At 29.6% G+C, this 25,488-nt stretch overlaps 1 protein-coding gene across 1 annotated transcript; it reads left to right on the forward strand.

Moving 5' to 3' along the window:
* The first annotated feature begins 1,790 nt into the window (after window positions 1-1,790).
* Window positions 1,791-15,269, forward strand: LOC107440337 (baculoviral IAP repeat-containing protein 5). The gene is made up of 4 exons (XM_016053245.3): window positions 1,791-2,086; window positions 4,446-4,555; window positions 10,303-10,420; window positions 13,508-15,269. The coding sequence occupies exons 1-4, from the start codon at window positions 1,961-1,963 to the stop codon at window positions 13,619-13,621; spliced, it is 468 nt and encodes a 155-aa protein (XP_015908731.1). The 5' UTR covers window positions 1,791-1,960; the 3' UTR covers window positions 13,622-15,269.
* The last annotated feature ends 10,219 nt before the right edge of the window (window positions 15,270-25,488 follow it).

A 25,488-nucleotide genomic window follows, 5' to 3' on the forward strand; every position in this document is an offset into this window, starting at 1 on the left:
ACTAAATTTTGTTACTAATTCTTAAAAATAAATAAATAAAAAGTCAACTACAAAAATTTTTATTAGGCATTTGTAAATGAATTTTTGAAATTTTTTAGAAAAAAAAAAAATGTGACCAGACTATTTTCCCGACGAGACTTTAAATTTTTCCCGATTGGGGGGGCTGACCATGCCCGACGGGGGTGCTCCAGCCCCCCCTGACCCCCTACTGGCGCCGCCCTTGTATTACTATCATTTATAATGTAAAAATTCATTTTGTTTTCATGTTTCACGCATTTATTAAGCCAAAGAGAAAAAAAATCTAAAACCTATCTGCAAATTCTCTTGTCTTTCTTCCATGTCTTTTTCGATAAAGAAAAGTTGCAACTTCCAGCAAGTCATAAATTTTTTACTCCATATTTCAACCACTTTCAATATTCATTTATGTTATCAATCTTTCAAGATTGATAAGCTTCTCCCTTTTAAGGCTCCTTTTTGCCTGTTTAAAGCTACAAAATAATCAATGAGGGCAGTCATTTTAAATTAAAAACTTTTGTTTAACTATGACAGAATAAGTAAAGATAACCGGTAACTGCTAACTAACTAAGTTATTAAAAACTAATTAACTGAAACTTTTAAGTCGGTAGGCGACAAAATCATGCCAAGCAATATGCAGCATTGGCACCAACGAACTAGAAAAGCGACGGCGAGCTTTTTATTCGAGCAATAGCTCAAAATGCATGATAAGGAAAATAGACAGAGCTAAAATTCTTGTTTAAGGAAATGGACGCAGCAATAAATGCGTGTTCAAAAAAATAAACACAACCCGAAACGCGTGTTAAAGAAAATGGACTCAGCCACTCAGCGAAAAACTTAATACCAATATTATCAATCTATTGGATCCGTAACAGCCTTGTAAAAACAATTGTTGACATACGAAGTTTAAAAAAAAAAAATTTAAAGTGTGCTAGGTGATTTAGGAAAACGGACGATATTACCTTACGAATTTATTTTTATTCATTAATTTATTCTTTAGAAAAATCAATTTTCATACGAGTTTGAAAAATAGAATCAAATGGATTTTCTAAAGCACGCTTTTTTTTGTTTTTATCTGAGTCCATTTTCATAAATTCGCATTTTGAGTTGTATCCAGCATAAAAAGCTCAACCGAGAAAAAATACATTCCTTACGTGTTAAATCCAATCGCTGATTACGTGAAAACCTTTAAAGAAGGTTTTTGTAGAGTTGTTTTGCACGACAATAGAAAACAATAAAAAAAAAATAGGTATTATGTTCGTTTATTTGCTTTCTCTTGAATGAGGTTTTCTGCATAAGATTTTTTTTATTATTTATTATTATTTTTGGGGAAAAGATTTGTATTTGCATTATTTCGTTTCTTTTAAAGAAGCTTTTCCCTTTGTATTTCTGTTCACCTTATCATACCAGCTATGATAAAAAATACTAAAACCAGGTTTACTATTCGCTTTTTTTCAACCTAAGTGTCAATATTTTATAAAAAAGATTTGAAATTCTTTTTTTATCCTTTTACGATGAAAGGTTTGAAATTGTAATATTTTTGTTTCATTGATAAGACGATTTTAGTGCAAACATTTTCGGGACAGTTAAAAAACATCCGACATATGGTTGCCGTAGGGTTACATGCTTTCTGGGAAAGACAGTAAAAAGTTTGCCTTTACTTCCCATGAATACAGTACCCCATCCATTACTAGCGCCGCGACTAGAAAGTATATCGGAAGAACTATTTTGGTTGCAGTGGCATCATCCTAAAAGTTTTGATAAGCGAGCTATAAGTATACAACGTTAAACTTTAAGTATGCACGCCTGTGATCATCATCTCTTATCCAATAAGATTGTATTTATTTTAAGTTAACAAATTTGGCGGAAATTGTTATGTCAAGTTTTTGAACGTTAAATATTTTTTGTTGTTTTAACCAAAATATTATATAATAAGTTAATAAAAATGGGCGAAAATAGCTTTACTACAATAGGCAAGGAGAAATATGATTCTATGTACACTGAAGCTATGCGATTAAATTCCTTTCAAAATTGGCCATTTGATGACAACTCTGTGTGTTCTGCTTCGAAGGTTTGTTTAAGACATATTTTGCTATGTTATTCAAAAGTATTTTATTTAAAGAATGTACATCAGTTAGTTATTGCAAATCTTTGCTTTTAAAATATTTTTCCACGATTTTCTATGAAAATTTATCTGGTTTGTTTACAGTGTCTCAAAATGATAAGTCTACCCGCCTTTTTTGATACTTAATTTACTGTAAGAATACACAGCTGCTTACGTATGTGTGCTTTGTAAAGCTTAGGAATTAACGTGAAAATAAAGTGTTTTATAAAGAAGTGTCCCCTAAAGCGATGGACTTGATTAAAAATTTTTGACTTTTTTTTAAAATTTTGGCAGTAGTTAAAAATATCATTTAAAGGGTTATCAGGCTTGTTATGTATAAGAAAATTGTTTTAATGAGGTGTTGGTGAAAGTCTATTCAACTAGAAATCATTAGGGAAAGTTTCAATTTTGAAACTTCTGGAGGAAAGGATGTCAGCTTTTACTTTTTTCTTAGACATCTTTAATTGTACAATATAATATTTTATTGTATTGTGTATAGATGTCTGAAATAAGGAACTTGAAACGGAAATATTTCTGCATCGTGATCTGTGGTAGTATAATGGCTAAGTCTTGGTAACTCTTCTGGGCAGCAGCCCGGGAGAAATTAAAAAAATATAATCACAGAAAGGAGCCTACTAGAAAGGTTTTTTTTTTTTAATTTTAAAATTTATTTGGCACCTTAGTGACTGTAGTTGGCCCGACAGATCACGATACAGAAATATCTTCGAAACTTCTTCCTTAAGAGTATTGACTTGCTAGATTTTTTTAAAAATCCATTTTAGTTACTCAATTTTGTTATCCTTGATTTGTTATGACAAATTGTTTTATAATTTCATATAATACACTATTATTACGATCAAAAGTTTTTTTTTATTGTCAGTTATATTTATATTTTTGGCATTTATTAACGAAAAAATATTTTTCAGCAAAACAAATTCTAATTCTTAAGAAGTCGGGTATCATTTGCAAGTTTTGCTTCATGTTGAATCACATTAAGCAAGGTTTTAAGGATTGTTTATTAGTCTAAGCATACAATTATTTATTATAAATAGCAGGTGATTATTTTTTGAATCCGATTGACCTCACTGGAAGGCGAATGCTCTATCCCCTGGGCCATTTTGGCTCTCAAGACAGCATTTGGGAGGCTTGTAGAGAAGGGATAGCGACTGACCTAATCACTTACTCTGTCTATTGTAAAAGTCCTGGAAAATGGAGGACAAACTGAATTCATAAAAAAGCATAACTAAGTAGGGGGGAAACGGACCAAGAAAAAAATTGTTCTTGAGACTAATTAGTGTGATCTTTCTTTCTGGAGGGGACACCTCAAGGCGCATTTCATTATATCAGAGCAGATAACAGAGAGTAAAGGGCAATGGTATGGAGTTCTTGTGAAAAAGGCATACGGGGCAGTACAACCTACAAACCAGGGTTGTGTTTTTGCAGTCAAAAACTGGTTTTTGACATGACAGTGGTAAAAACCGTGTTTTTACCGGTAAAAACCGTCAAAAACCTACTGTTTTCTTTAATTTATGGCATATAGCGGACAATATATTATTTTCACATAATTGCCTTTATAAATGAATGTTGTAAATGATTGCTATTGATTTTGCAACTATATACATGTATTCTTATAGAAGGATATACATTCATACAGAAATATTGTAATATACTTATTGAAAATAGTGATACTTACTTTTATCATTATAGCTTGATTTGCAAAGGATTCAAAATTTTGCACTTCTTAATTGTTAGAAGTAAACAAAAAAACTTGGAACTATTAATAAATTCAAGAATTAAAAAGAAGAATTTAAAATTTGGCATTTCTTAAATATTAGAAATAAGCTAAACAAAACTTTCAAAACTTGTAACTACTAACAAACTCTAAGTCAAGAATTACTGATATTTTGTCAAGTTAAAAACTTTTATTCAGTTGAAAAAGCGTATTAAAGAAAACTTAATTACAAACAAAATTACATGCTCAGTAGTCGGGGTCACTTTGCCGAAGCATACGATAGCAAGTGACTAATTTTGCGCATTTTTCATGTCCCAGTGTATCCTAATATTTTACTTCAAATAGTATGTTTTGATATAATCATGTTGGGAAAATGCAAGAATCTATTCTTAAATGTCTTTTAACAACTTTTTTTCTAATTTTATTGCCCAAAAATGAATTAATTTTAAATTATAAGCAGTTAAACTCAAGTAAAAATACAGTTTTACCAAAACTATGGGTTTTTGACATGATGGTAAAAACCGTCAGGTGTCAAAAACTTGCAAACCCCGCCTAGAATGAATCATAGTATTAAATCATTCAATTTTATTATAGATGGCAGAAGCGGGATTTTTCCATTGTCCAACAGAAAATGAACCAGATTTAGTGCAGTGCTATGTGTGTTTTAAAGAATTAGATGGATGGGAGGCTACCGATGAACCATGGTAATATTTAAGTTATTTTATCACAGTAATAATTATTATTCATAATAACACACTTATACTTTTTTCTCCAATCATATAGTTTGTCTAAAGTAAGAACTCCCCATGCCATTCGTCTGGACCCGTGGCATTACTATGATAACAAGGTATAACTATTTCAAGTGGGGGGGGGGTCATTGTTTAGGACAGGGTTCGGCTCGGGTCGGCGAGAGAATGGGAATCTTTTTCTTCAGTCTACTATGTTAGCCCTAGAGTGAAAAGAAACAGACTTTGTGGAGGGGGGAGTTCTTACCATAGACACTAAGTTTTTTCAAAAGGAGGAGGGCTCGTCTTGCCCTCCCTTTGATCTCTTCTCTGTAAATGCACCCTCCTTACCCTTTTTGGGAAAATAAGCTGCCATTCCTTAAAAACCCTGCCTTTTTATTTTATTTTTTCAGGACAATATTTTTCTCTTAACCACTTGTTTTGATGAAAAGTCCACATCCAATTTATTTAGTTAGATAATTATTTAACTTTAATTTTTAATTTCATTCCTTCATTTTAACAAGATTTTTCTTATGTTGTGCAGTTATATAGTTAAGATTCACATGATATTCAGCCACAAAGATATTCCCATGAGAATTTTCTTCTTTCAATAATTAGGATTAATTTTTTTTTTTGGTCAAGATATTGTATTATTAGATCAGATTGTTAGCCATAGTTGGAATTTCTTTAGGAAAAAGTACATTTTGTTTCAAGACACTGAAAAGAATGGAAATTATTAGTCTCAAAATGACCAGTACAATTTTTTAGCAATAAGTACTAGCTTAAACTTAAGCACATAAAATTTAAAGTAGTACAAAAAGTTTGCTTTCATATTTATAAAGAATAGCTCTTTTCTTATTTTGCTTTTATGTTAAAATCTATTTCTATTCTATAATATTTCTATCTAATTCTATTATAATTCATTTTTAAATAGAATGTCTTATTTTCTGTATAAATATAAATCATTAAAAAGATTAAGTATGTGTACTTATTATTTTTAGTTTACATACTCCATTGAAAAACAATTTAATGCACTATTTTGATAATAATTACACACTAGATAAATTAATTAAATTAATATTTCAGAATAAACATATATATTACAGATATTTCCTTTGTTAGGTTAAACTGTTTAGATTTTTATTAGTTTCCTTTTTTGCAAGGGGTATATTAATGAATTTTTTAGTGATTTTAAATTTTGCTATAATCTTTCTAAATACCTAATATTTAAAAATGCACCTTGAAATATTTATTATCTTATTGTTTTGAATTTAAAATATGAAGAAAAAAAGCTTTTAAGTTTATCAATTAATCTTTTTTCAGGTTACTTTATTTGAGAAAAATTTATCCATCGATTGTCTTTTAGCTTGCCTTAACTATTTTTAGAAAGCCTCAAATTTTTCTATTATTTGATAATAAGTGAAAATTACTTAGTGAAATATACACATAAAATAGTGTAAGAGGGTAATTTTTCGATAAATTTTAACGCCCTTTCGAAACTCAAACTGCCCTTTTCTGTGAGGAAGTACCTTTTTTATTCCTTGGGAGAACTCTTGACGATTTCCACAATTCTCTATTTCAAATAAGTTTTTTCCCCTTAACTACCAAGACTTATGTAATTTTGCTGTTTTGTTTTTCTACTCCAGAAACAATTCTAAAAACAATAAAGTAAGAATAAAAATGACAATACAATACGGTAAGAAGGATATTGCTTTTTTGACCCAATGGAACAAGAAAGCGGGGAATGCTGCGGTTGAGATGGGCTGACTCGGGGTGGGGGTCTGATTTTCTTGCAGGGAATGAAAAGAATTGGAGATCAAATATAAATCTGATGTCGATATGGAGAAATCTTCAGAAGAAGGCATTGGGCTGTTTGACCAACTTTGATGACGATGAATTGTGCAAATTTGAATTTGATAACACTAACTGTATATAATTCTGTGTTGTTGATAGCTGGTTTGGAAAGTTGCATTAAAATTCTCATTCTGAGTTCGTGAAAAAATATATTGGTTTGCATTCTTCGGCACATTTGATGTGTATAAAATCAACTATAATTTTAACCGTTTTCTTTAAACTGATATGGCACAGTGGTTAAGGAATGTTATTGTGTTGGGTTCGATTCCTAGTAAGGGGCCCGCACTCAACTACATATAAATGGGTAACTAGTCTGGAAAATAATCTGGTGGTCTGTGCGCTTTGCCACAATCATGCAATTTGTCAAAAAAATTCTCCATATCCTCCCAGTCATAAATGGGCAGTTGAGAGTAAAATGCTGTTGTACAATATATGCAAGTAAATTGAAAACTAGGGCACACAATAAAAATTTTTTGTTTCTTTTAACAAATAAATTTTTTAGTAAAATTGAAAAAAAATGAAACAAAACTTAAGAAGGAAAATAGGAAGAAAAGATTCAAATAACTAATTTATTCTACTTCAATAAATTATAAATTAAAAGTCTCTATTTCACAAACTTTTTTATCATTATTTTTAACTTCATGTGTATATGTTTTAATTTTTATGATTGTGCCTATATATTTTGCTTGGATTTTTCTTTACTTCTATGTTGTTGATTCGTTAAAAAACAATTATGTTGAACAATTTTTCTTAAATGTTGCTATTGGTTTAATAAGAACTTTTTCAATATTATTTTTATAATTTAATATCTCAATATCATAAACTAATTTGGCCTTATTTCATAAGAGTTAACTGAGTTCTCCCTGGGCATAAAAAAGAGCAGTGTTAAAAATAAATTAAAATATGTAATGTAACTGAATTTGATTCTAAATTATTTTTAAATTACCCTTGTATACTATTTTATGTGTATATTTTGAAAAATAATTCTCTCTCATTATTAGAATAAGAGAACAATTTGTAGTTTATAAAATAATTAAAGGCATACTAATAAACAATCTCTAGGCATAAATCATTTTTAAAAAAATGTTTTAATCGATAAATAAGTTGAAAGAATTTTATATGATTTAAACTGAAACTGTGAAACAATGAACATTTAAAGTTTGATTCAGAAAATAAGTTAGATAAAAAATTATTTTAAAAATTAGAACCATTAAAAAAATTTATCAATATCCCTATCCCCTTGAAAAAAGAGATACTTATAAATATTTAACAAGTTGAGAATAATCCTAACGCCACAAATATTTGTTATAGTAATCAGAGTTAAATCTATAAACACAGATAATTTTACCAGTGGGTAATTATTATTTTAACAGTGAATTAATTTTAAAATAAATGGAATATGAATAAAATGTTTTTAAGAGATGGCGACTTATTGTGACAAAGGGCACAACGAGAGTGCATTGACATGGATCAAAGGGCAGCCAGGAAAGACCCCTCTTCTAAAAACGCTTAGGGAGAACACTGAGTTAATTTTACCATACAAGTTGATGTACTGAACAAGTTGAGCTTATTATATTTTCTCTTAAATTGTTTGATTTTATGCATCGTTTCTTTCTATGCTGCATATTTGGTTTGATGCATGCAAAATTGAAGTTGCAAATTTTGGTTGAGTTAAGGCTTTAAGGCCATTTTTTTATAGTGTTAATGTTTCTCACTGATTTTATGTTTCACAGTGGTAATTTTGTTTCAGAACAATAATTTGTTCTCCCTCTGTACCCAATGTTTTGCAATTTTTTTTCTCCCATCATCCACTTTTAGCTCATTTTTATTGGTGCCGCTTTCGTCTTATGAAAAGGCAAAATCAAGTATTGCTACCCTATTGAATTTGAAGCTAACTTGTATTACGGTCATTTTTTAACACAAGGCATTTCATAAATAATTGCAGATCTTTAACAATTGTTTGTACCAGGTGCTAAAAACGGAATCAAATATTGCTACCCTATGAAATTTGAAATTCTCTTGTGTTACTGTCAAATTTTAAAGCAACAGTGTAAGTTATCCTGAGCAATGGCAGTTAACCTTAAAAAAAAGATCACTGTAGGATATACCAGGCAGTGGTACATCACTGTAGAATATACTGAGCCAATGTATACCGAGCAGTGGCACTAAAAGAGCAAAACTAAAACTCTAAAAATAAATGTCTTCTACAGAGGTGAATTGCATATTGAGATAATACCAAATTACTGTTTTACAATGTTAAATATGTTTTGTTATATCTCTGCTGCAATTTATGTAAAAACAGGGCTGCCACTCCACAGGGAAAACCTGGAAAATACAGGGAATTTTGTGTTTTTCTTTAGAAACTGGGAAAATACAGGAAATTTTGTTTCTTATTTTCTTCTTTTAAAAAATGGTGACCACTCAAAGTGCAACCTATGGCATATTTAAGGATATTTCAGCTGTATTAAACTAATTCATATACTATAGCATTATTTGTTTTAACATGGTGCATAGCATTTTTTTAAAAAAAGCGCTGAAAGGCGCTTTTTTTCAACTTTCGGTATTTAAAAGGTGCTTTTTTCATTTGGTGTTTTTAGTTTTTATAAACTGTTTAATTTTCCCTTTTCGAAAATGAGATTTTTTCTTTACCTTGTCGATATGTGCCACGTATTGTGCAAAATCGTGCTTTTCACATTGTTCTATTCAACGTTTTCACAATTCATTCAACCCTAATCCATTTCGGCATACCCTCAGTCCATAGCTTGTGAAAGCACCAGCCATTTTACATATTTGATAAAATACTTGGTCCGCTTTTGCGTCTACTGAGCTTAGCTCGGTGAAATTTTCGCACTCTCATGTGCAACTCTGAAGCATTTTGCAAGATATTATCAATTTCAGACTTCATTTTCCACGATCTGATATCGAACTGAAAAATCTCTTGATCGTTTTATAATGGCTAATATAATCAAGAAAAGAGTTCTTTGTCAGAAACTAGTTATTTCATAATGATCGTGTGAAGTTTTTGTGAAATTATTTTGGATTTTGTTGATGTACATAGTGCTTAAAAATCTTTTTTGAGTGCTTAAAAGTACATAAAAGGTGCTTATTTTTTGTTGAAAGCTTTGGATACGCACCCTGTTAAAAGAGCAGAGTGATTGTGTTTTTCCTCCTAATATAGTGCAAATAATATGTACAGGGAAAACATGGAATTTTTTTTTCTCTCCAGATTTGATTGGCAACCCTGAAAAATATAGCACATAACTATTTAACAATGCTAAACAAGCATTAAAAAAAAGATAACATTATAAGCACATGAAGTTACTCACTTATAAAAAGGGTTTCTTTTCTTCAAAATACTTTGAAATTATAGCAATCTTTAATCTTTGTTTTAGCAAATGCACAAAATTAAAAAATTTACTCTATAGTTCAAACTAAGTCTTTTCCCATAAAAACAAATTTTCTTAACACGCTTTCCATTCAAAGTAAAACACCTCTAAACAATAATTTAGATTTCTCACTCAGGCATGCTTCACTTCAAATAGATTAAATTAAGATTAAAATTAATTCTTAATTAATCTGTGCAGATTATAAGAAACATCATCGTAGTGAATTTCCAAGCAGATATGTAGCAATCGAAAGCCAAATAAGCGTGGACCTTGAACATTGATTACGATTTAGCACATGCACATGGCTCCCACTCACCTGTTCATTATGTCACATTTATCTACGAGCATAAATACAATACATACCATAAGTACCATTTGCAGTTATTGTGGATATTGGCGTGAAATTAAAAGTATTAAAAAAAAGATGCAGAGGCATAACAAATCTGGACCCCCTTTTTTTAAAATTATTTTATTTGAATCTTGTAGGTCTGAACATTTTTCTCATTCAAAAATTTGTTTGTTTGCGAAACTGAGAAAGCCACAAAATCAATTGACTGTTGCAGAAGTTTATAGCATTGAAGCTGCTAGAAAAAGTAACAAAACAGTAAGTAATTTGAATTTTTCATGAATAAAATAATCTATCTGTTTTATGAAATAAAATAAAAACTAAGGTGTTATTGTTCTGAAAAATCCTCAGAAAATCCAGGTAATTGACATTTCTATAAATAAATCAGTATTATGATCCTAATAAAGAAAATTCCTTATCCTCTCTCGTTAAAAAATGCATGTTTATTTCTAGAATTTCCATTTCTTAGTTTAAAATTATATTTTTATAGAGGGATTAAAATTGAAGTTACTACTATATCCCAAAACTGTATTTAAAATTTTTGCTTAACTAAGTATGTGTGCAAAAAAAAAATTTAAAAGAAAGAAAGAACACGTTAATGGTTTTTGATCAAATGATTTTTGTTTACTGTGATGGAATCTTAATTACTTGTGAGATTAATTGTAATTGGGCTAAAATACTTACATGAACAATATTTTAAGTATCTCTTTTTTTTCTTCTTTTAGTGTACTAAAATTAGTATAGGTAAATTAGTATACTAATTTTAGTTCTGAATTTGTGGTTATAACTAGTATCTGAGAGATTAGTAAGTGCTAGGTTATTTTAGTGAGTATGGGTTACTATGTGATGCATTACTTTCAAGGATTAATGAAGTTTTATTTAACACTTCTTTATAATTAGGTGCTACTGTACTCTTTTATGACAAAATTCATTAAATTTGACTTTATCGGTATCTGATCTTAGGTAGAAAATATTGTGTGGCATTGATTGGTAGTAAAGACAGAAAAGTTGCAAACAACTGTGAATGTTTGTAGCTAGGTTTGATATCTGTTGTTTTTGTAATAATAAGGTACAAAATATTCTTTTTGTTTCGTAATTTTGAAGTATTTATAAATATCTAAAAGTGAAAACTTTTAGCTGCACTTATAGCAAAGAATTATTTCAATTAAATATTGTAGCGTTTTTCTAATTTTGAAAATAAAATAAAAATAACCATTGTAATAAAAATAAGATATTGAGAAGGATTTGTACTGTAATCTGTGAACTGGAAGCCATATTTATTTATTTTACAAATCCATATTCATAGTAATAAAATAGAATTCTAAGCGTAACAGAGGGGAAATCACTCAGGTATTTTATCCTAAAAAATGTATTAAATATATGTGAAAACAAAAAATTGTGCAATAATATGTTACTTTCAGGTGCAATGTTTAATTTAATTGCATAAAATAATAAAAAAGCCTCATAATTTAATTGCCTGGTTATTAAAAGCGTCCGTAACAGAGGGGACAAGAAAATCCCACATTTTTGACATGCACTGTTATTTCCGCTATGTTCAGTGATTTGGAACATTCTACACATTATTTGTAATTTATTTTTTAACTATCACATTTCAAGGTAAAATAAATTATTATAAGACTTTTGTGACTTAAGTGGCTTACACATTTTTATTAACTTCAAAAAACGCAATGTAACAGAGGAGACATTTGACAAATAGTTACAGGTAAATGTAATGCCATTCAATTAAAAATTGCACCTTAAAGTAGCATATTATTGCAAAATTTTTTCCCCTCACATATATTTAATAAATTTTTTATGATAGAATGCGATTTTCCCTCTGTTACACTTGGAATTCTACTACTGGTTTCAGTTGGCATGGAATTCAATAATAGCAAATTTTATTTAATCGTGTTATTTACAAGTTATACTTTCATTGGTTATACTTTACAGATTCCATTAAACTAAAAAATTTTTAAAATTTTCCTTCTACGTTTTCCTCTTCTCTAAGTATATATCCTAACGGCAAAATAATTTAGGCTCTCATTGGACGGATATTTACGAATTTTGATTCAATAAGGGTTCAAAAGGCTGTTATTTTTCCGATATATTGTATGATTCACCCGATATTATACAGATACTTTACAAACAATATGGGCCCTATGCGGAATTATGAGATTTATCCAATATTTTAAATTCATTCTTCAGCTAATATAGGCCATTTTAGGCTAAATATTAAAAATATAAACATTCCAATATCGGTCACTCGGTGCATACTCTTACACTGAGCCAGGATGCATATCTTTTTAAAAAATGGCTTAAAGTAATTATTTTAGTGTTTTAAAAGCCCTTAACCCTTTCGCGCCTAACTGGACACATACGTCCCAAGCAAATTTCAAAAAAATCTTTTGGGACAGAAGCGTTTCTCTGTCTAATGGGAGACTTTCCCACCTGTCCTGTCAATATTTTTGAAGGTATTTTCATTCACAGAACATAGATGGCACTACCGTATATAATGCTGCCCTACTCATAGTTTATGCTACCAAAATTTTTCTGTTGTAAAAATTGATCCTGGTTGCCGGGACCAACTAAACATTGTAAATTTTTTTTCTCTAATAGCGATAGAAAATTTTATTTCTCTTGTTAATTTCATCGTTGGTGACACGCCATCATCTTCGTCTCTGGCAAGCAAATAAAATCATCAATTGTCAAAAACTTACCAACCCTGTCTAATTTTATTTTATAACCGTCGTTGAACAGCCGACCCAATTTTTGGGTTTGTGAATACTAATGTTTAACTCCGTAGCCTTGTAATTTTGAACCCAATCCAGAAGACAAAGGAACTCCTGGATCAAGAATTGGGAGAAATTTGCTGTCGTGGAGGACTTTTGATGGAATAAACCCGCATTTGCGTTACATGGAGAAGAAAACCACGAGAACCTCCCACGGTTACCCTGACGACAAGGGGACTCTAATCTATGGTCCGTCTACCACTAAGGATATTTCACGTCATTGGCGGGATCGAACCCCGGTTCACCTCATTGGAAGGCGAACGCTCTATCCCCTGATCTATCGCGACTCAACCCTGCCTAATTATATTTTTTTAAAGTGCTTTAAAAAATATATTTCTTGAGTGCTTGAAAAGTGCTTATTTTTTGTTGAAAAATTTGGCTATGCACCCTGTGAGCCAATTTTGAGCCCAACTGGGTCAAATTGTTGCTAGGGTACCCTGATTCTGTTTAATTTTTTTTTTTACTTTTGTAATATGCAATGTTATTTGATTTTGTTGTTTGATTATAATGACATTTGATTGATACATCTGTCTTTTTTGTTGTATGTTAATTATAGAAAAGATATATTGCCCAGCGGATAAAAGAATTCAGGACATTGTGTGAAGAAGTAGAAGATTTCTTACTAGAGCGAAAGGAATCGTTTTCCTCATCTCGGACTACAAAAAAATGAACTCATTCCCTTGTTATGGATATTTTTATGAGTAAAGACATTTTTTTAATCCAAATGTGATTTTATGTAAATATCCGACAACACTTAGTTCTGACGTGCAAACATTTTATTTTTATCCATTGAATTTTTTAAGGAAAAAAAAGTTAAAATGTTTAGGAATTTTGCATTATGAAACAGCATTTAAGTATCAATGACATTTTCGATTTAAAAATTAGAAAATTTTAATCGGAAAAAAATTTTAATGTTTAGAAATTTTGCATAATGAAACGGTATTTAAATTGTAATTATCAGTTTTAATCATTTTAGATTTCGGTAAATTTCAAAACAACAGTGATAGAAACTTTAACAAGATGTATAATTAATTTTTTTGCAACTTATAATTCTCCTGTTCTGTCCGTTTCTCTTTCTTTATTCGTAAATAATTTTAAGATTTTTTTATATTATCCTTCCCTCTTGCTTGTTGGTGAATTATTTTTTAGTCTATTGGATTTGTAAATAAATTTATTTTGATTATTATTATTCATACTTTAAATTACTTTATTTTTTTCTATTTCATGGCACAACATGAAATTAATGCTATGAGTTTTTTAAAAACAAGTTTTAAAGTACTACATTTGTGTCAAAATTTAGTCATACTAATTTGCATTACTATCATCGTATAAATCTTTCAGCCAAAAAAGAAATTTTTTTTTAAAATTGAGCACTGAAATTTAAGCATGTTCTTTACTGTTGCCTATTAATGTTTACTAATTTTTAATTTTTTATTATTTTTTTTTCAAGATGAATCAATAGATACAGTATAGTGCGGTTTTGAAAAGAACTCCTTCAGGCTAAAGGTCTGGGGCTGTCTGTTACTATGGTAAAAAGAGAGAGCACAACTCTAATGGGGATGAAATGGAGGAACGAAGGTGTCAATTAGTTCACTCACACTGACCTATGCCAAAACTATTCACCCCACACTCCTATTCGAAGTGTATTTTTCTCGTAACCATGGTACCCGCCACAAGTGGTGTCTGGAGGAGTTCTCTTAGAAGCCGCACTATATATTTTTTTATGTATTATATTCTTCGTTGCTAAAATGTCAATATTGTAAAAAAAAAAGTTATGAGTTTTGTTGAATGTCATGCAAATATGAGTGCAGCCCTTGAAAGGTCATTGTATGTGTGTCCCTCCCTTATAACAAAAAATGTATTGAAAAAAAAAAGCTTACAACTTGAATAAAAAAATTTATAACTGTTTTTCGATATGAAATTCAATATTGTTCAAGGCATTAATCTGTTAATTTAAAAATTTAAGTATTTCAACATTTCATATTTATTTGAAGAAATCTTTTTTTATAACTAAACATGTTCAAAACAATGTTTTATTATGCAAAAGAAGAAAAAAAAGGAATTGCTGATTTTAAAAGCCAGATTTTATTTTCTGCGACCCTCTTATGAAAAGAAAAAAGGTTGTCCACTTTTCTGTTGTGTACTCTTGCTTACCTAATACATAATCTTTTGCACTTTCACTAGGATTTTCTTGTGAAATTATCTGCATGTGTGTGAGTTAATGAATGGTAAAATGTGTAAAAATTATCAGCATTATTTATTTGTAATAAATATTGGTTTTTATCTGTGTAATAAAAATGTCGTATAAGTCCACAAAATGTATTCTGCATTTTTGAAAAATGTTGATTGTAATGTACACACAAAATAGGAAAAAAATAATCTCATTTCTGTAAAGGGTTGTCCTGTTTTACCCAGCCCCCCCCCCAAATATCTCAGTTAAATAAACCATTGTTAATGCCATTGCTATCAAGGCATTGGGGTACAGTCTTGGCCAGGCATCATTAGTTAAGTATCTAGATTTTTAGATTGCAAAAAAAAAAAAAAACTTTTGAAATAAATAAAAACAATCACCTTAGTAGAACATCTGCCTCAGGGTTTAAACTGGGTACCGTCTTTGATTTTTAATTTTATTTAAAAATGAGTTATTTTTGGTATTAAGAGGCTAATTATTTCAGGGTTCATAGTTGGCCTTATACGAAATATTCTGTCTTTATTTCTTTTGATTTTTCACTTTTTGTCCTGATATTCCTGAATTTATTTTTTTTGCTTGTTCAAAATATACCCTTTTTACAAACACGCAATTTCAAAAGAATCAAAATTTCTTTCACTAGAAAAGAAGTAGGAAAAAACTTGATATATCAATGTTAAAACTAGTATGCTTTTGTTCAAAAATTGAAATCCAAAGATTGTTTCAACTAAAAAAGAGTTAGCGTGAAAACCTCTTCTCTATCTTCCCCTTTTCCTCAGAAGAATTAATTATTACCGAATTTTCTGAACAACCCCACTTTTTTTAAAGAATAGTCTTTAATTTTTGTCGTTTTTTGCCTTTTTTTCATCATAAGTCAGTTACAGGCCCTTGCTTATGTGTTTCACATGTAGGCGACTGAGCAAATTTTTTAAAGTACTCTTCCATGTTACAATTTCTTTCCTTTTTAATAAGAGAATCTAGTATGCATTTGCTGAAGCACAAATATGTCTAGTATAAAAGTTAAAACATTGCTGAGAGTAACCTGTTGTGGCTGCGATTTGTAAGTTAATTGTAAAGAAAATAATGTTAAGTTTTTGTTTTCCTTTGTTTATCCATTTGTTTATTTGATTGTAGAGTTATTCAGACAGTTATTGTGTTTCTACCCTATCTCTATCTGCTATAATAGGTACCGTTATGCAGTTGTCAACACTTATCCAACTATGAGAAACATTTACGGAAATATATGTAAATTTTGGAGTGTCAGAAATTCGGTACTTTAACAGAATCAATTATTATTTTGCTGTATTGTAAGTTTGTTGTCCATTGTAAAATAAGTATTATTTTTTATTTAAAAGGATCTATGATTCTTGAAGTTGTTTAAAGGACCCAATTAGTTATTATGGAACTGAGGTCTTATTTTTATTTTATTCGTTTCTTAGAAAAAAGACTGGGGTGCACTCTTATATCATTATTTAAAAATAGGTGTTGATAATGTCTTATTGCACTCTATTTTCAGGATACAGTTAATCCTTTTAATAATTATTATCTTATTTTAATAAGTTGTGAAAATAGTCATTAAATTTGATGGGTTATTTTTTATTTATTTATTTTTGATTTGGGAGATACAATTCAAAACTTAATCTTTTTGGAATGATTCTAACTACTTTTCATTCTATTAAATAATGATAGTTCTATTTAATCACGAATTCTATTCGATGATAAATTCTATTTAATAATGATTTTTAATAATGACAAGCGCATGATGGTTTTATTTAGGGACTGTTCACTAATTACTCCTGTTTCAGGCTTATAATCTTATTTAAAGTCAACATTTTTTATGTCTAAATTAGTTTTTTTCTTACTTTCTTTAATATTTTATTTGTGACACTTATTTTATCATAATATTATTTGTTAACTGTAATGATACTGTTTTGAATTCCATGCCAACTGAAACCAGTAGTAGAATTAAGTGTAACAGAGGGGAAATCACTCAGGTATTTTATTATAAGAAATGTATTAATTATATGTCAAAACAAAAAATTGTGCAATAATATGCTACTTTAAGGTGCAATGTTTAATTAAATGGCATGATATTTCCCTGTAATTATTTGTCAAATTTGCAAAATGTCCCCTCTGTTACATTACATTTTTTGAAGTTAATAAAAATATGTAAGCCATTTAAAAAGTCTTATAATAATTTATTTTACCTTAAAATGTGATACTTAAAAAAAAAATTACCAATGATGTTTAGGATGTTCCAAATCACAGAATATAGCGTAAATAACCAGCAGCAATTAATCAGTACTGAACAATACTACGAAATCCTGCACAAAAGATAAAATAAAAATTTTTATATTTATTATTTGTTGATCTTCTGAATGACTTTGCATTATTGGATGGATTAGGCAAAACATGCCACCCCATCAAAATAAAGAATAACTGTATTCAGTATCTGTCATAATGCTCTTGCTCGAGGCAACTCATATTTAAAATTTACCACAATTAAACTACTTCCTCCTGTAATTCGGGGGAATATGTACTACTGGCATGGCGCATAGCATTTTTAAAAAGTGCTTAAAGGCGCTCATTTTCGATTTTATTTTTTTAAAAGCTGTTAAAGGTGTTTTTTTTTAATGGGTGTTTTTAAAAAGTGCTTAATTTTTCCTTTTCGAAAATGTGATTTTTTTTTCTTCTTTACCATGATGATTTTCGCCATATATTATTCAAAAGTGCTTTTCACATTGTTCTATTCAACGTTTTCACAATAAATTCAACCACAATCTATTTCGGCGTCAAGCCGGTCCGTAGCGCATGAAAGCGCCAATCATTTTACATGTTAGATGAAATACTTAGGCGTTTGTATGTGAATATACTGAGCTGGGCTCGGTGAGATTCTTGTACTCTCATATGCAACTCTGCTGCATTTTGAAAGATATTCTCGATTTCAGGCTTCATTTTTCTCCATTTGAAATAGATCCGAAAAATTTCTTGATCTTTTTTTAATGCTTAATATAATCAAGATAAGAGTTCTTTGTCAGAAACTGGTTATTTTATCATGATCATGTGAAGTCTTTGAAAATTATATTAAATTTTTTTAATGTTTGTAGTTTTTGAAAATATTTTTTGAGTGCTTAAGAAGTACTTAAAAGGTGCTTATTTTTTGTAGAAAAATTTGGCTACGCACCCTGACTAGTAATACTTACTTTAATATTTTAATGTAGATACTTCATGTAGCTACTTTAGAAGTAGATTTTTTACACCAACTAGAGATGGAAAAGTTCCAAACATATTTTTCAATTCAGTGCTGGTGGAATGAAAAGCTTTATATTTTTTAAATAACTTTAAATAGCACTTTTATTTTAGGAGGTTGTTTATTTCTGTATTATTTTACTACAATTGTAAGAAAAGATTTTTAATTATTTATAATTTTTTTTTTGTTTTAATTATTTATTTAATGCAAAATATTACTAAACTCAAAATTTATAGAACAGAAATTTTTGAGAAAAATTTTGACTCAAGTAGATCCTTAAATGTAACTATAATATCATAACTAACAGAAATATAGTACGAGTTATTTTATAATTTTATTTCGAAACTTATTATACAACTTCTCAAGTAGGAAAGCTTGAATATCTAAACTGAAAATAAGCTCTTCTCATAAAAAAAAAATGTTGTCCAAACATTAAAACAAAGCGTGGTAGATCATACATAAATTCGAAGCTAATCTGGAGTCGTTTTTGATCAAAAACATGCTCAGCTCTTATAAACTCAAAAGTTAGATTCGAAAGTCCAATCTTAACCCTTTGACTACGAATTTTAAGAAATGATTTTTTTTGTCCCGTTTATTATTCAAAAGGACAAAATAGGTCAGAAATAAGGCAAATATAGTATTTGGGATTTTTCTGACAAGCGGTTATCAATTTAGAGGCTGGGACATATATGTCCCGGCCGTACTTAATGGTGGGATACATATGTCCATTAGTAATTTTTAAACATTTGTTGGGACAAATGATTCCCATTAGTAGTCAAAGGGTTAAATGTGCTAATTAATACAGACGATATTTTAATGATATAAATTGTGAAATGAGACTCAAAACGTACTTTCTTTGAATAAACATATCTTATTTCCTCGAATTTGAAATTCTGACTCTCAAAATATGGATGTTAGCTAGTCTCAATCTGAAAAATAGGGTCGCAATAGTTTAGGCAGGAGGGCAGTCCAAAGTTTGGACCTTAATATGTTAATTTCACTTTTTGCACTTTTCGCTAATGTAGGAAAAAATTTTAAGCGAATTAAAAGATTTTTGTACACAATTATAATATTCGTAATAATCGAATGATAATTTCATAAAAAAATCTTTTTAATAATTATTAATTATTTTATCTGAAAGTAGTCTAAAAATTTTTGAATTATAATGTGTAAAAATTTTTACACCATTTTAAAAGCATGTAATTTTCAAATACAAGATTTGAATGAAGTAGATCGAATTGTTTCCGAGTTAACAATTTATAAACTTGATTCCTCTAGAACTGTTCCACCAATTTAATTTAAATTTTGTATTTTGTTGTTGAAAATTACATACTTAGCAATGTAATACTTTACAGTTCAAATTCCCTTCACTAGATAAAATAAATTATGATTATTATTATTTTATTGGGATAAATGAATTTTATAATTGTGTGCTAAAACTTTTTGATTCGCTTAGCAATTTCAAGAGATAAAGCCAAATACGTAAAAACTGAAATTATCTTGAAGGAGTCAAAACTTTTAATCGCTTTCCTGTATAAATTATTGGGACCATATTTTCTACATTGCAGCTACCGTTCCCCCGCATTTCAAGGGGCAAAAAACCAAATCTGTCAAAAAAATATTTAAAAAAAAATTTTAATTCTGAGAAAGTACTTTTTTGTGTCTGATTTCACAACTCAAAATATCGTTAGCGTTATTCATTAACATATAAAGTCCTCGAACTATTGAGTATGTGAAAATCCGTTAATTAGATTAGATCAAAAGTTACTCTGAGCGTTTACTTTTTATTTTGACAACAGTATGTATCAAGCTAAGTCTCCTTGAACATGAAATAAACAAAACAGACACTGAGTCAAGATCGAGTCGCATTCCAAAATCTGTTGGAAGTTTTAAATGTTCAATTTGCAAGTGTGCGCTCCTAATCATGAAATTAGTTTTTTAAAAAAAATATATCAATCAAGGAACCTCTCTTTTATTAGCCCTCCGCTTCTCTCTAACAGATGTTCCCACAAAGAACGACAATTTAAAAGTTTCAAGTTTGTCTTATCTTCAGTATATAGAAGAAAAGTATTTTTTTCTGAACAAAAAAAAGCAAAAGTACAGGGGGGGGGGTTTAATGGTCCCCAAGATGTTTCAGAGAAGAAAATAATGCTTTGGCACGTTTGTGTGGAAATTCAATTTGTTACAAAAAAGTTGCTTTTTTTTCCCCTGCTCTAGTTTTGTATTTCAGATCTCAGCTATTCACCGACTATGTATAGTGCGACTTTCAGGAGAACTCCTCCAGACATCTGTTTCGTGTCGTGGCGTCGGCTGTAAAATAAAAAGCAAAAGTACAGGGGGCGGTTTAATGGTTCCCAAGATGTTTCAGGGAAGAAAAGAATGCTTTGGCACGTTTATGTGGAAAATCAGTTTGTTACACAAAGTTGCTTTTTTCCCTGCTCTAGTTTTGTATTTCAGATCTCAGCTATTCACCGACTATGTATAGTGCGGTTTTCAGGAGAACTCCTCCAGACATCAGTTTCGTGTCGTGGCGGTACCATGGTTGCGAGGAAAAGTCACTTTAAATAGTGGTATGGAGTAAATAGTTTTGTCTTGATCTTGGCATAGGTCAGCGTGAGTAAACCAATCGAAACCTTCATTTCACCTCCATTAGAAATTTGCTCTCCCTTGTTGCCACAACAGCAGACAGCCACAGATTTTTAGCCTGGAGGAGTTCTTACCAAAGCCGCACTATAAGTGGTCGTCTGTTAAGAAAGAGCATTGTCAGTGGCGTAGCGAGGGGCGCCCGGGGCATCATGCCCCGGGCGCTACTCACAAAGGGGCGCCAAATGGTCCGCAAAACAAAAAATTGCTGGATAGTTTTTTTTTATTATAATTGATTTCTGGAAAATATATTTTAAATTACTGCCAGTGTAATATAATAAATGTTAATTCATAAATAGTATTCATAATATTTAATTCATATTAAATATTATATTAAATTCATATTAAATATATTTCAATGTTTAATTCACGTCCTTGTCATCGCGCACTGCTTAGAATAAAAATGAAATGATATATGTAAGTTTAATGTCAGCATAAATTATATTGTATATTTCACTATGTTACTACCTTTCAAGTTCAAGACATTCTTGGTAAGTAATAAATCAAATAAGATTACTTACTACATCTACTCGACGATTCTATGATTAAGTGAATAGAGTATGAAAAAATTTGTTGTTCTTATATTTGTCACCACAGATTCAAAATGAATTCAGGCATCTACAGTTCGAAATTAACTAATAAACGATATCAAAAGAAATAAATATTATGGACTTTTGTTTGATTCAACTCCTGATATCGCTCATCGAGAACAAATGTCCCAAGTCGCTAGGTATGTAGATGCTGATTTTATAAATAAAAAAGTTTCCACCAAAGAATCTTTTTTGAGTTTTATTGAAATACATGCTAAAGATGCAGCCTCGATCGAAAATGCAATTTTAGAGAAATTAAATTATGATGAAATTTCATTAACAAACTGCAGATCGCAATATTACGATAATGCGGTCGTGATGGCAGGTCACACATCTGAAACGCGATGGTGCTCCAGAATACAAGCGGTTATCGTTATCATCTATGGGCTAGAATATAAAAGAACTAATAGAAAAATTAGCAGAGCACACTACCACTAAAAGTGACAACAGAAGTGAAGNTTCGATGATAAATTCTATTTAATAATGATTTTTAATAATGACAAGCGCATGATGGTTTTATTTAGGGACTGTTCACTAATTACTCCTGTTTCAGGCTTATAATCTTATTTAAAGTCAACATTTTTGATGTCTAAATTAGTTTTTTTCTTACTTTCTTTAATATTTTATTTGTAACACGTATTTTATCATAATATTTGTTAACTGTAATGAATTCCATGACGAACTGAAACCAGTAGTAGAATTCCAAGTGTTAACAGAGGGGAAATCACTCAGGTATTTTATCATAAAAAATTTATTAGATATATGTGAAAACAAAAAAAATTGTGCAGTAATATGCTACTTTAAGGTGCAATGTCTAATTAAATGGCATGATATTTCCCTGTAACTATTTGTCAAATTTGAAAAATGTACCCTCTGTTACATTGCATTATTTTTTAAGTTAATAAAAATGTGTAAGCAATTTAAAAAGTCTTATAATAATTTATTTTACCTTGAAATCTGATAATTAAAAAAAAAATTACCAATAATGTTTTGGATGTTCACAGAAATCACATAATGTAGCGGAAATAACAGTGCACGTCAAAAATGTGGGATTTTCTTTTTCCCCTCTGTTACCGACGCTTTTAATTACCTGGCAATTAAATTATGAGGGTCTTTTATTATTTTATGCAATTAAATTAAACATTGCACCTTTAAGTAGCATATTATTGCACAATTTTTTGTTTTCACACATGTTTAATACATTTTTAGGATAAAATACCTATGTGATTTCCCCTCTGTTACGCTTGGAATTCTACTACTGGTAACAATAATTAAATACTAAGTATGTTAAAAGCGCAAGCATCTTTATTGGCAAGATAATGATGTTCCAGATGTCATATGACATCTCCCCTTTAAAAAAGTAAGTTCTGAAATGCAAACGTAATTTAAAATGCTATTTTCATTTAACTAATAACAAAACGTTATTGTATAAATAGTGACGTTAATTATAATTTATTTATTGTTATTTTATTAATTAACTAGCTGAATACCTGTTCTTCATAGGGGGGGGGGAATCAGCACTGAACAATACTACAAAATCCTTCGCAAATGACAAATATCGACACAAATAATAAAATTTAATTTTTTTTATATTTATTATTTGTTGATCTTGTGAATGACTTTGAATTATTGGATTAAGCAAAGCATGTTATCCCATCGAAATAAAGATTAACTGTATTCAGTATCATCTGTCATAATGCTCATCAACTCATATTTAAAATTTACCACAATCAAACTACTTCCTCCTGTAATTCGAGGGAAATATGCACTACTGGCATGGTGTGTAGCGTTTTTAAAAAGTGCTTAAAGGTTCCTTTTTTCGATTTTATTTTTTAAAAGCCCTTAAAGGTGCTTTTTTTATGGGTGTTTTTAAAAAGTGCTTAATTTTCCCTTTTCGAAAATTAGATTTATTTTTCTTTGCCATGAAAATTTTCGCCACATATTATTCGAAAGCGTGCTTTTCACATTGTTCTATTCAACGTTTTCACAATCGATTCAACTACCATCTATTTCGGCGTCGTGTCGGTCCATAGCGCACGAAACCGCCAATCATTTTACATGTTTGATGAAATATATTTGTGGGTTCGTATGTGAATATACTGAGCTGGACTCGGTGAGATTCTTGTACTCTCATATGCAACTCTGCTGCATTTTGAAAGATATTCTCGATTTCAGGTTTCATTTTCCACCCTCAGATATCGAACCGGAAAACCTCTTTTTATAATGGTGATAAAACCTGACCTGATCTTTTTATAATGGTTAATTTAATCAAGATAAGAGTTCTTTGTCAGAAACTGGTTATTTTATCATGATCATGTAAAGTCTGAAAATTATATTGCATTTTTTTTAATGAATGTAGTGCTTGAAAATATTTTTTTGACTGCTTAAAAAGTACTTAAAAGGTGCTTTTTTTTGTTGAAAAATTTGGCTACGCACCCTGACTGGTAATACTTACTTAATATTCTAATGTAGATACTTCATGTAGCTTTCTTAAGAAGTAGATTTTTTTACGCCAACTAGAAATGGAAAAGTTCCAAACATATTTTTTAATTCAGTATTGGTGGAATGAAAAGCTTTAAATTTTTTAAATAACTTTAAGTAGCACTTTTATTTTAGGAGGTTGTTTATTTCCGTATTTTGTTACAATTGTAAGAAAAGATTTTTAATCATTTATTAATTTTTTTTGATGTAAAAATATTACTAAATTCAATTTTTAGAACAGAAAGTTTTGAGAAGAATTCTGGCTCACATAACTAACTATAATGCCATAATTAACAGAAATACAGTATGAGTAGTTTTATTTCAAAACTTAGTATACGACTTCTCAAGTAGGAAAGCTTGAATATCTCAACTGAAAATAAACTCTTCTCTTAAAAAAGAAGAATGTCCAAACATTAAAAGTTCGAAACTAATCTTGAGTCGTTTTTGATCAAAGGCATGCTCAATTCTTATGAACTCAAAAGTTAGATTCAAAAGTCAAATCTTAAATGTGCCAATTAATGCAGACGATATTTTAATGATATAATAAATTGTGAAATAAGACTCAAAACATACTTTATCTGAATAAACATTTTATTTCCTTGAGTTTGAAATTCTGACTATCAAAATATGGATGTCTCAATCTGGAAAATATGGTTGCAATAGTTTAGGCAAGAGAGCAGTCCAAAGTTAGGACCTTAATATGTTAATTTCACTTTTCCCTAATGCAGGAAATTTTTTTAAACGAATTAAAAGATTTTTGTTCGCAATTATAAAATTCGTAATAATCTAATGATAATTTAATTAAAAAATTTTTTAATAATTATTAATTATTTTATGTGCATAATCATTATTTTATCTGCAGTCAAAACATTTTTGAATTCTAATGCATAAAAATTTTTACAGCCTTATAAAAGCATGTAATTTTCAAATACAAAATCTGAACGAAAAGTAGATCGAATTGTTTCCGAGTTAACAGATTTTAAACTTGATTTCTCCAGAACTATTCCACCAATTTCATTTAAATTTTGTATTTTGTTGTTGAAAATTACATACTTAACAATGTAATACTTTGCATTTAAAATTCCCTTCACTAGATAAAATATATTATTATTTTATTCGGATAAGTGAATTTTATAATTGCGTGCTAAAACTTCTTGATTCGCTTAGCAATTTCCAAAGATAAAGCGAAACACGTAAAAAGTGAAATTATCTTGAAGGGGTCAAAACTTTTAATCGCTTTCCTGTATAAATTATTGGGACCATATTTTCCACATTGCAACTATACCTCTCCCACTTTTAAAGGGTAAAAAAAAGAAATGTTTCTTCTGAGAAAGTACTTTTTTGTGTCTTGTGAAAGTTGCTTTTTTCCCTGCTCTAGTTTTGTA

The sequence above is a fragment of the Parasteatoda tepidariorum genome, chromosome 2, assembly GCF_043381705.1.
Source record: "Parasteatoda tepidariorum isolate YZ-2023 chromosome 2, CAS_Ptep_4.0, whole genome shotgun sequence".
Taxonomy (NCBI): Eukaryota; Metazoa; Arthropoda; class Arachnida; order Araneae; family Theridiidae; genus Parasteatoda; species Parasteatoda tepidariorum.

Bases quoted from the DNA above. Each gene is read 5' to 3' on its own strand.
- LOC107440337 (XM_016053245.3), top strand. From the start codon at position 1,961: ATGGGCGAAAATAGCTTTACTACAATAGGCAAGGAGAAATATGATTCT. The intron at 4,556-10,302 runs GTAATATTTAAG...TGAATCTTGTAG, and splicing joins GAGGCTACCGATGAACCATG to GTCTGAACATTTTTCTCATT. The intron at 10,421-13,507 runs GTAAGTAATTTG...TGTTAATTATAG, and splicing joins CTAGAAAAAGTAACAAAACA to AAAAGATATATTGCCCAGCG.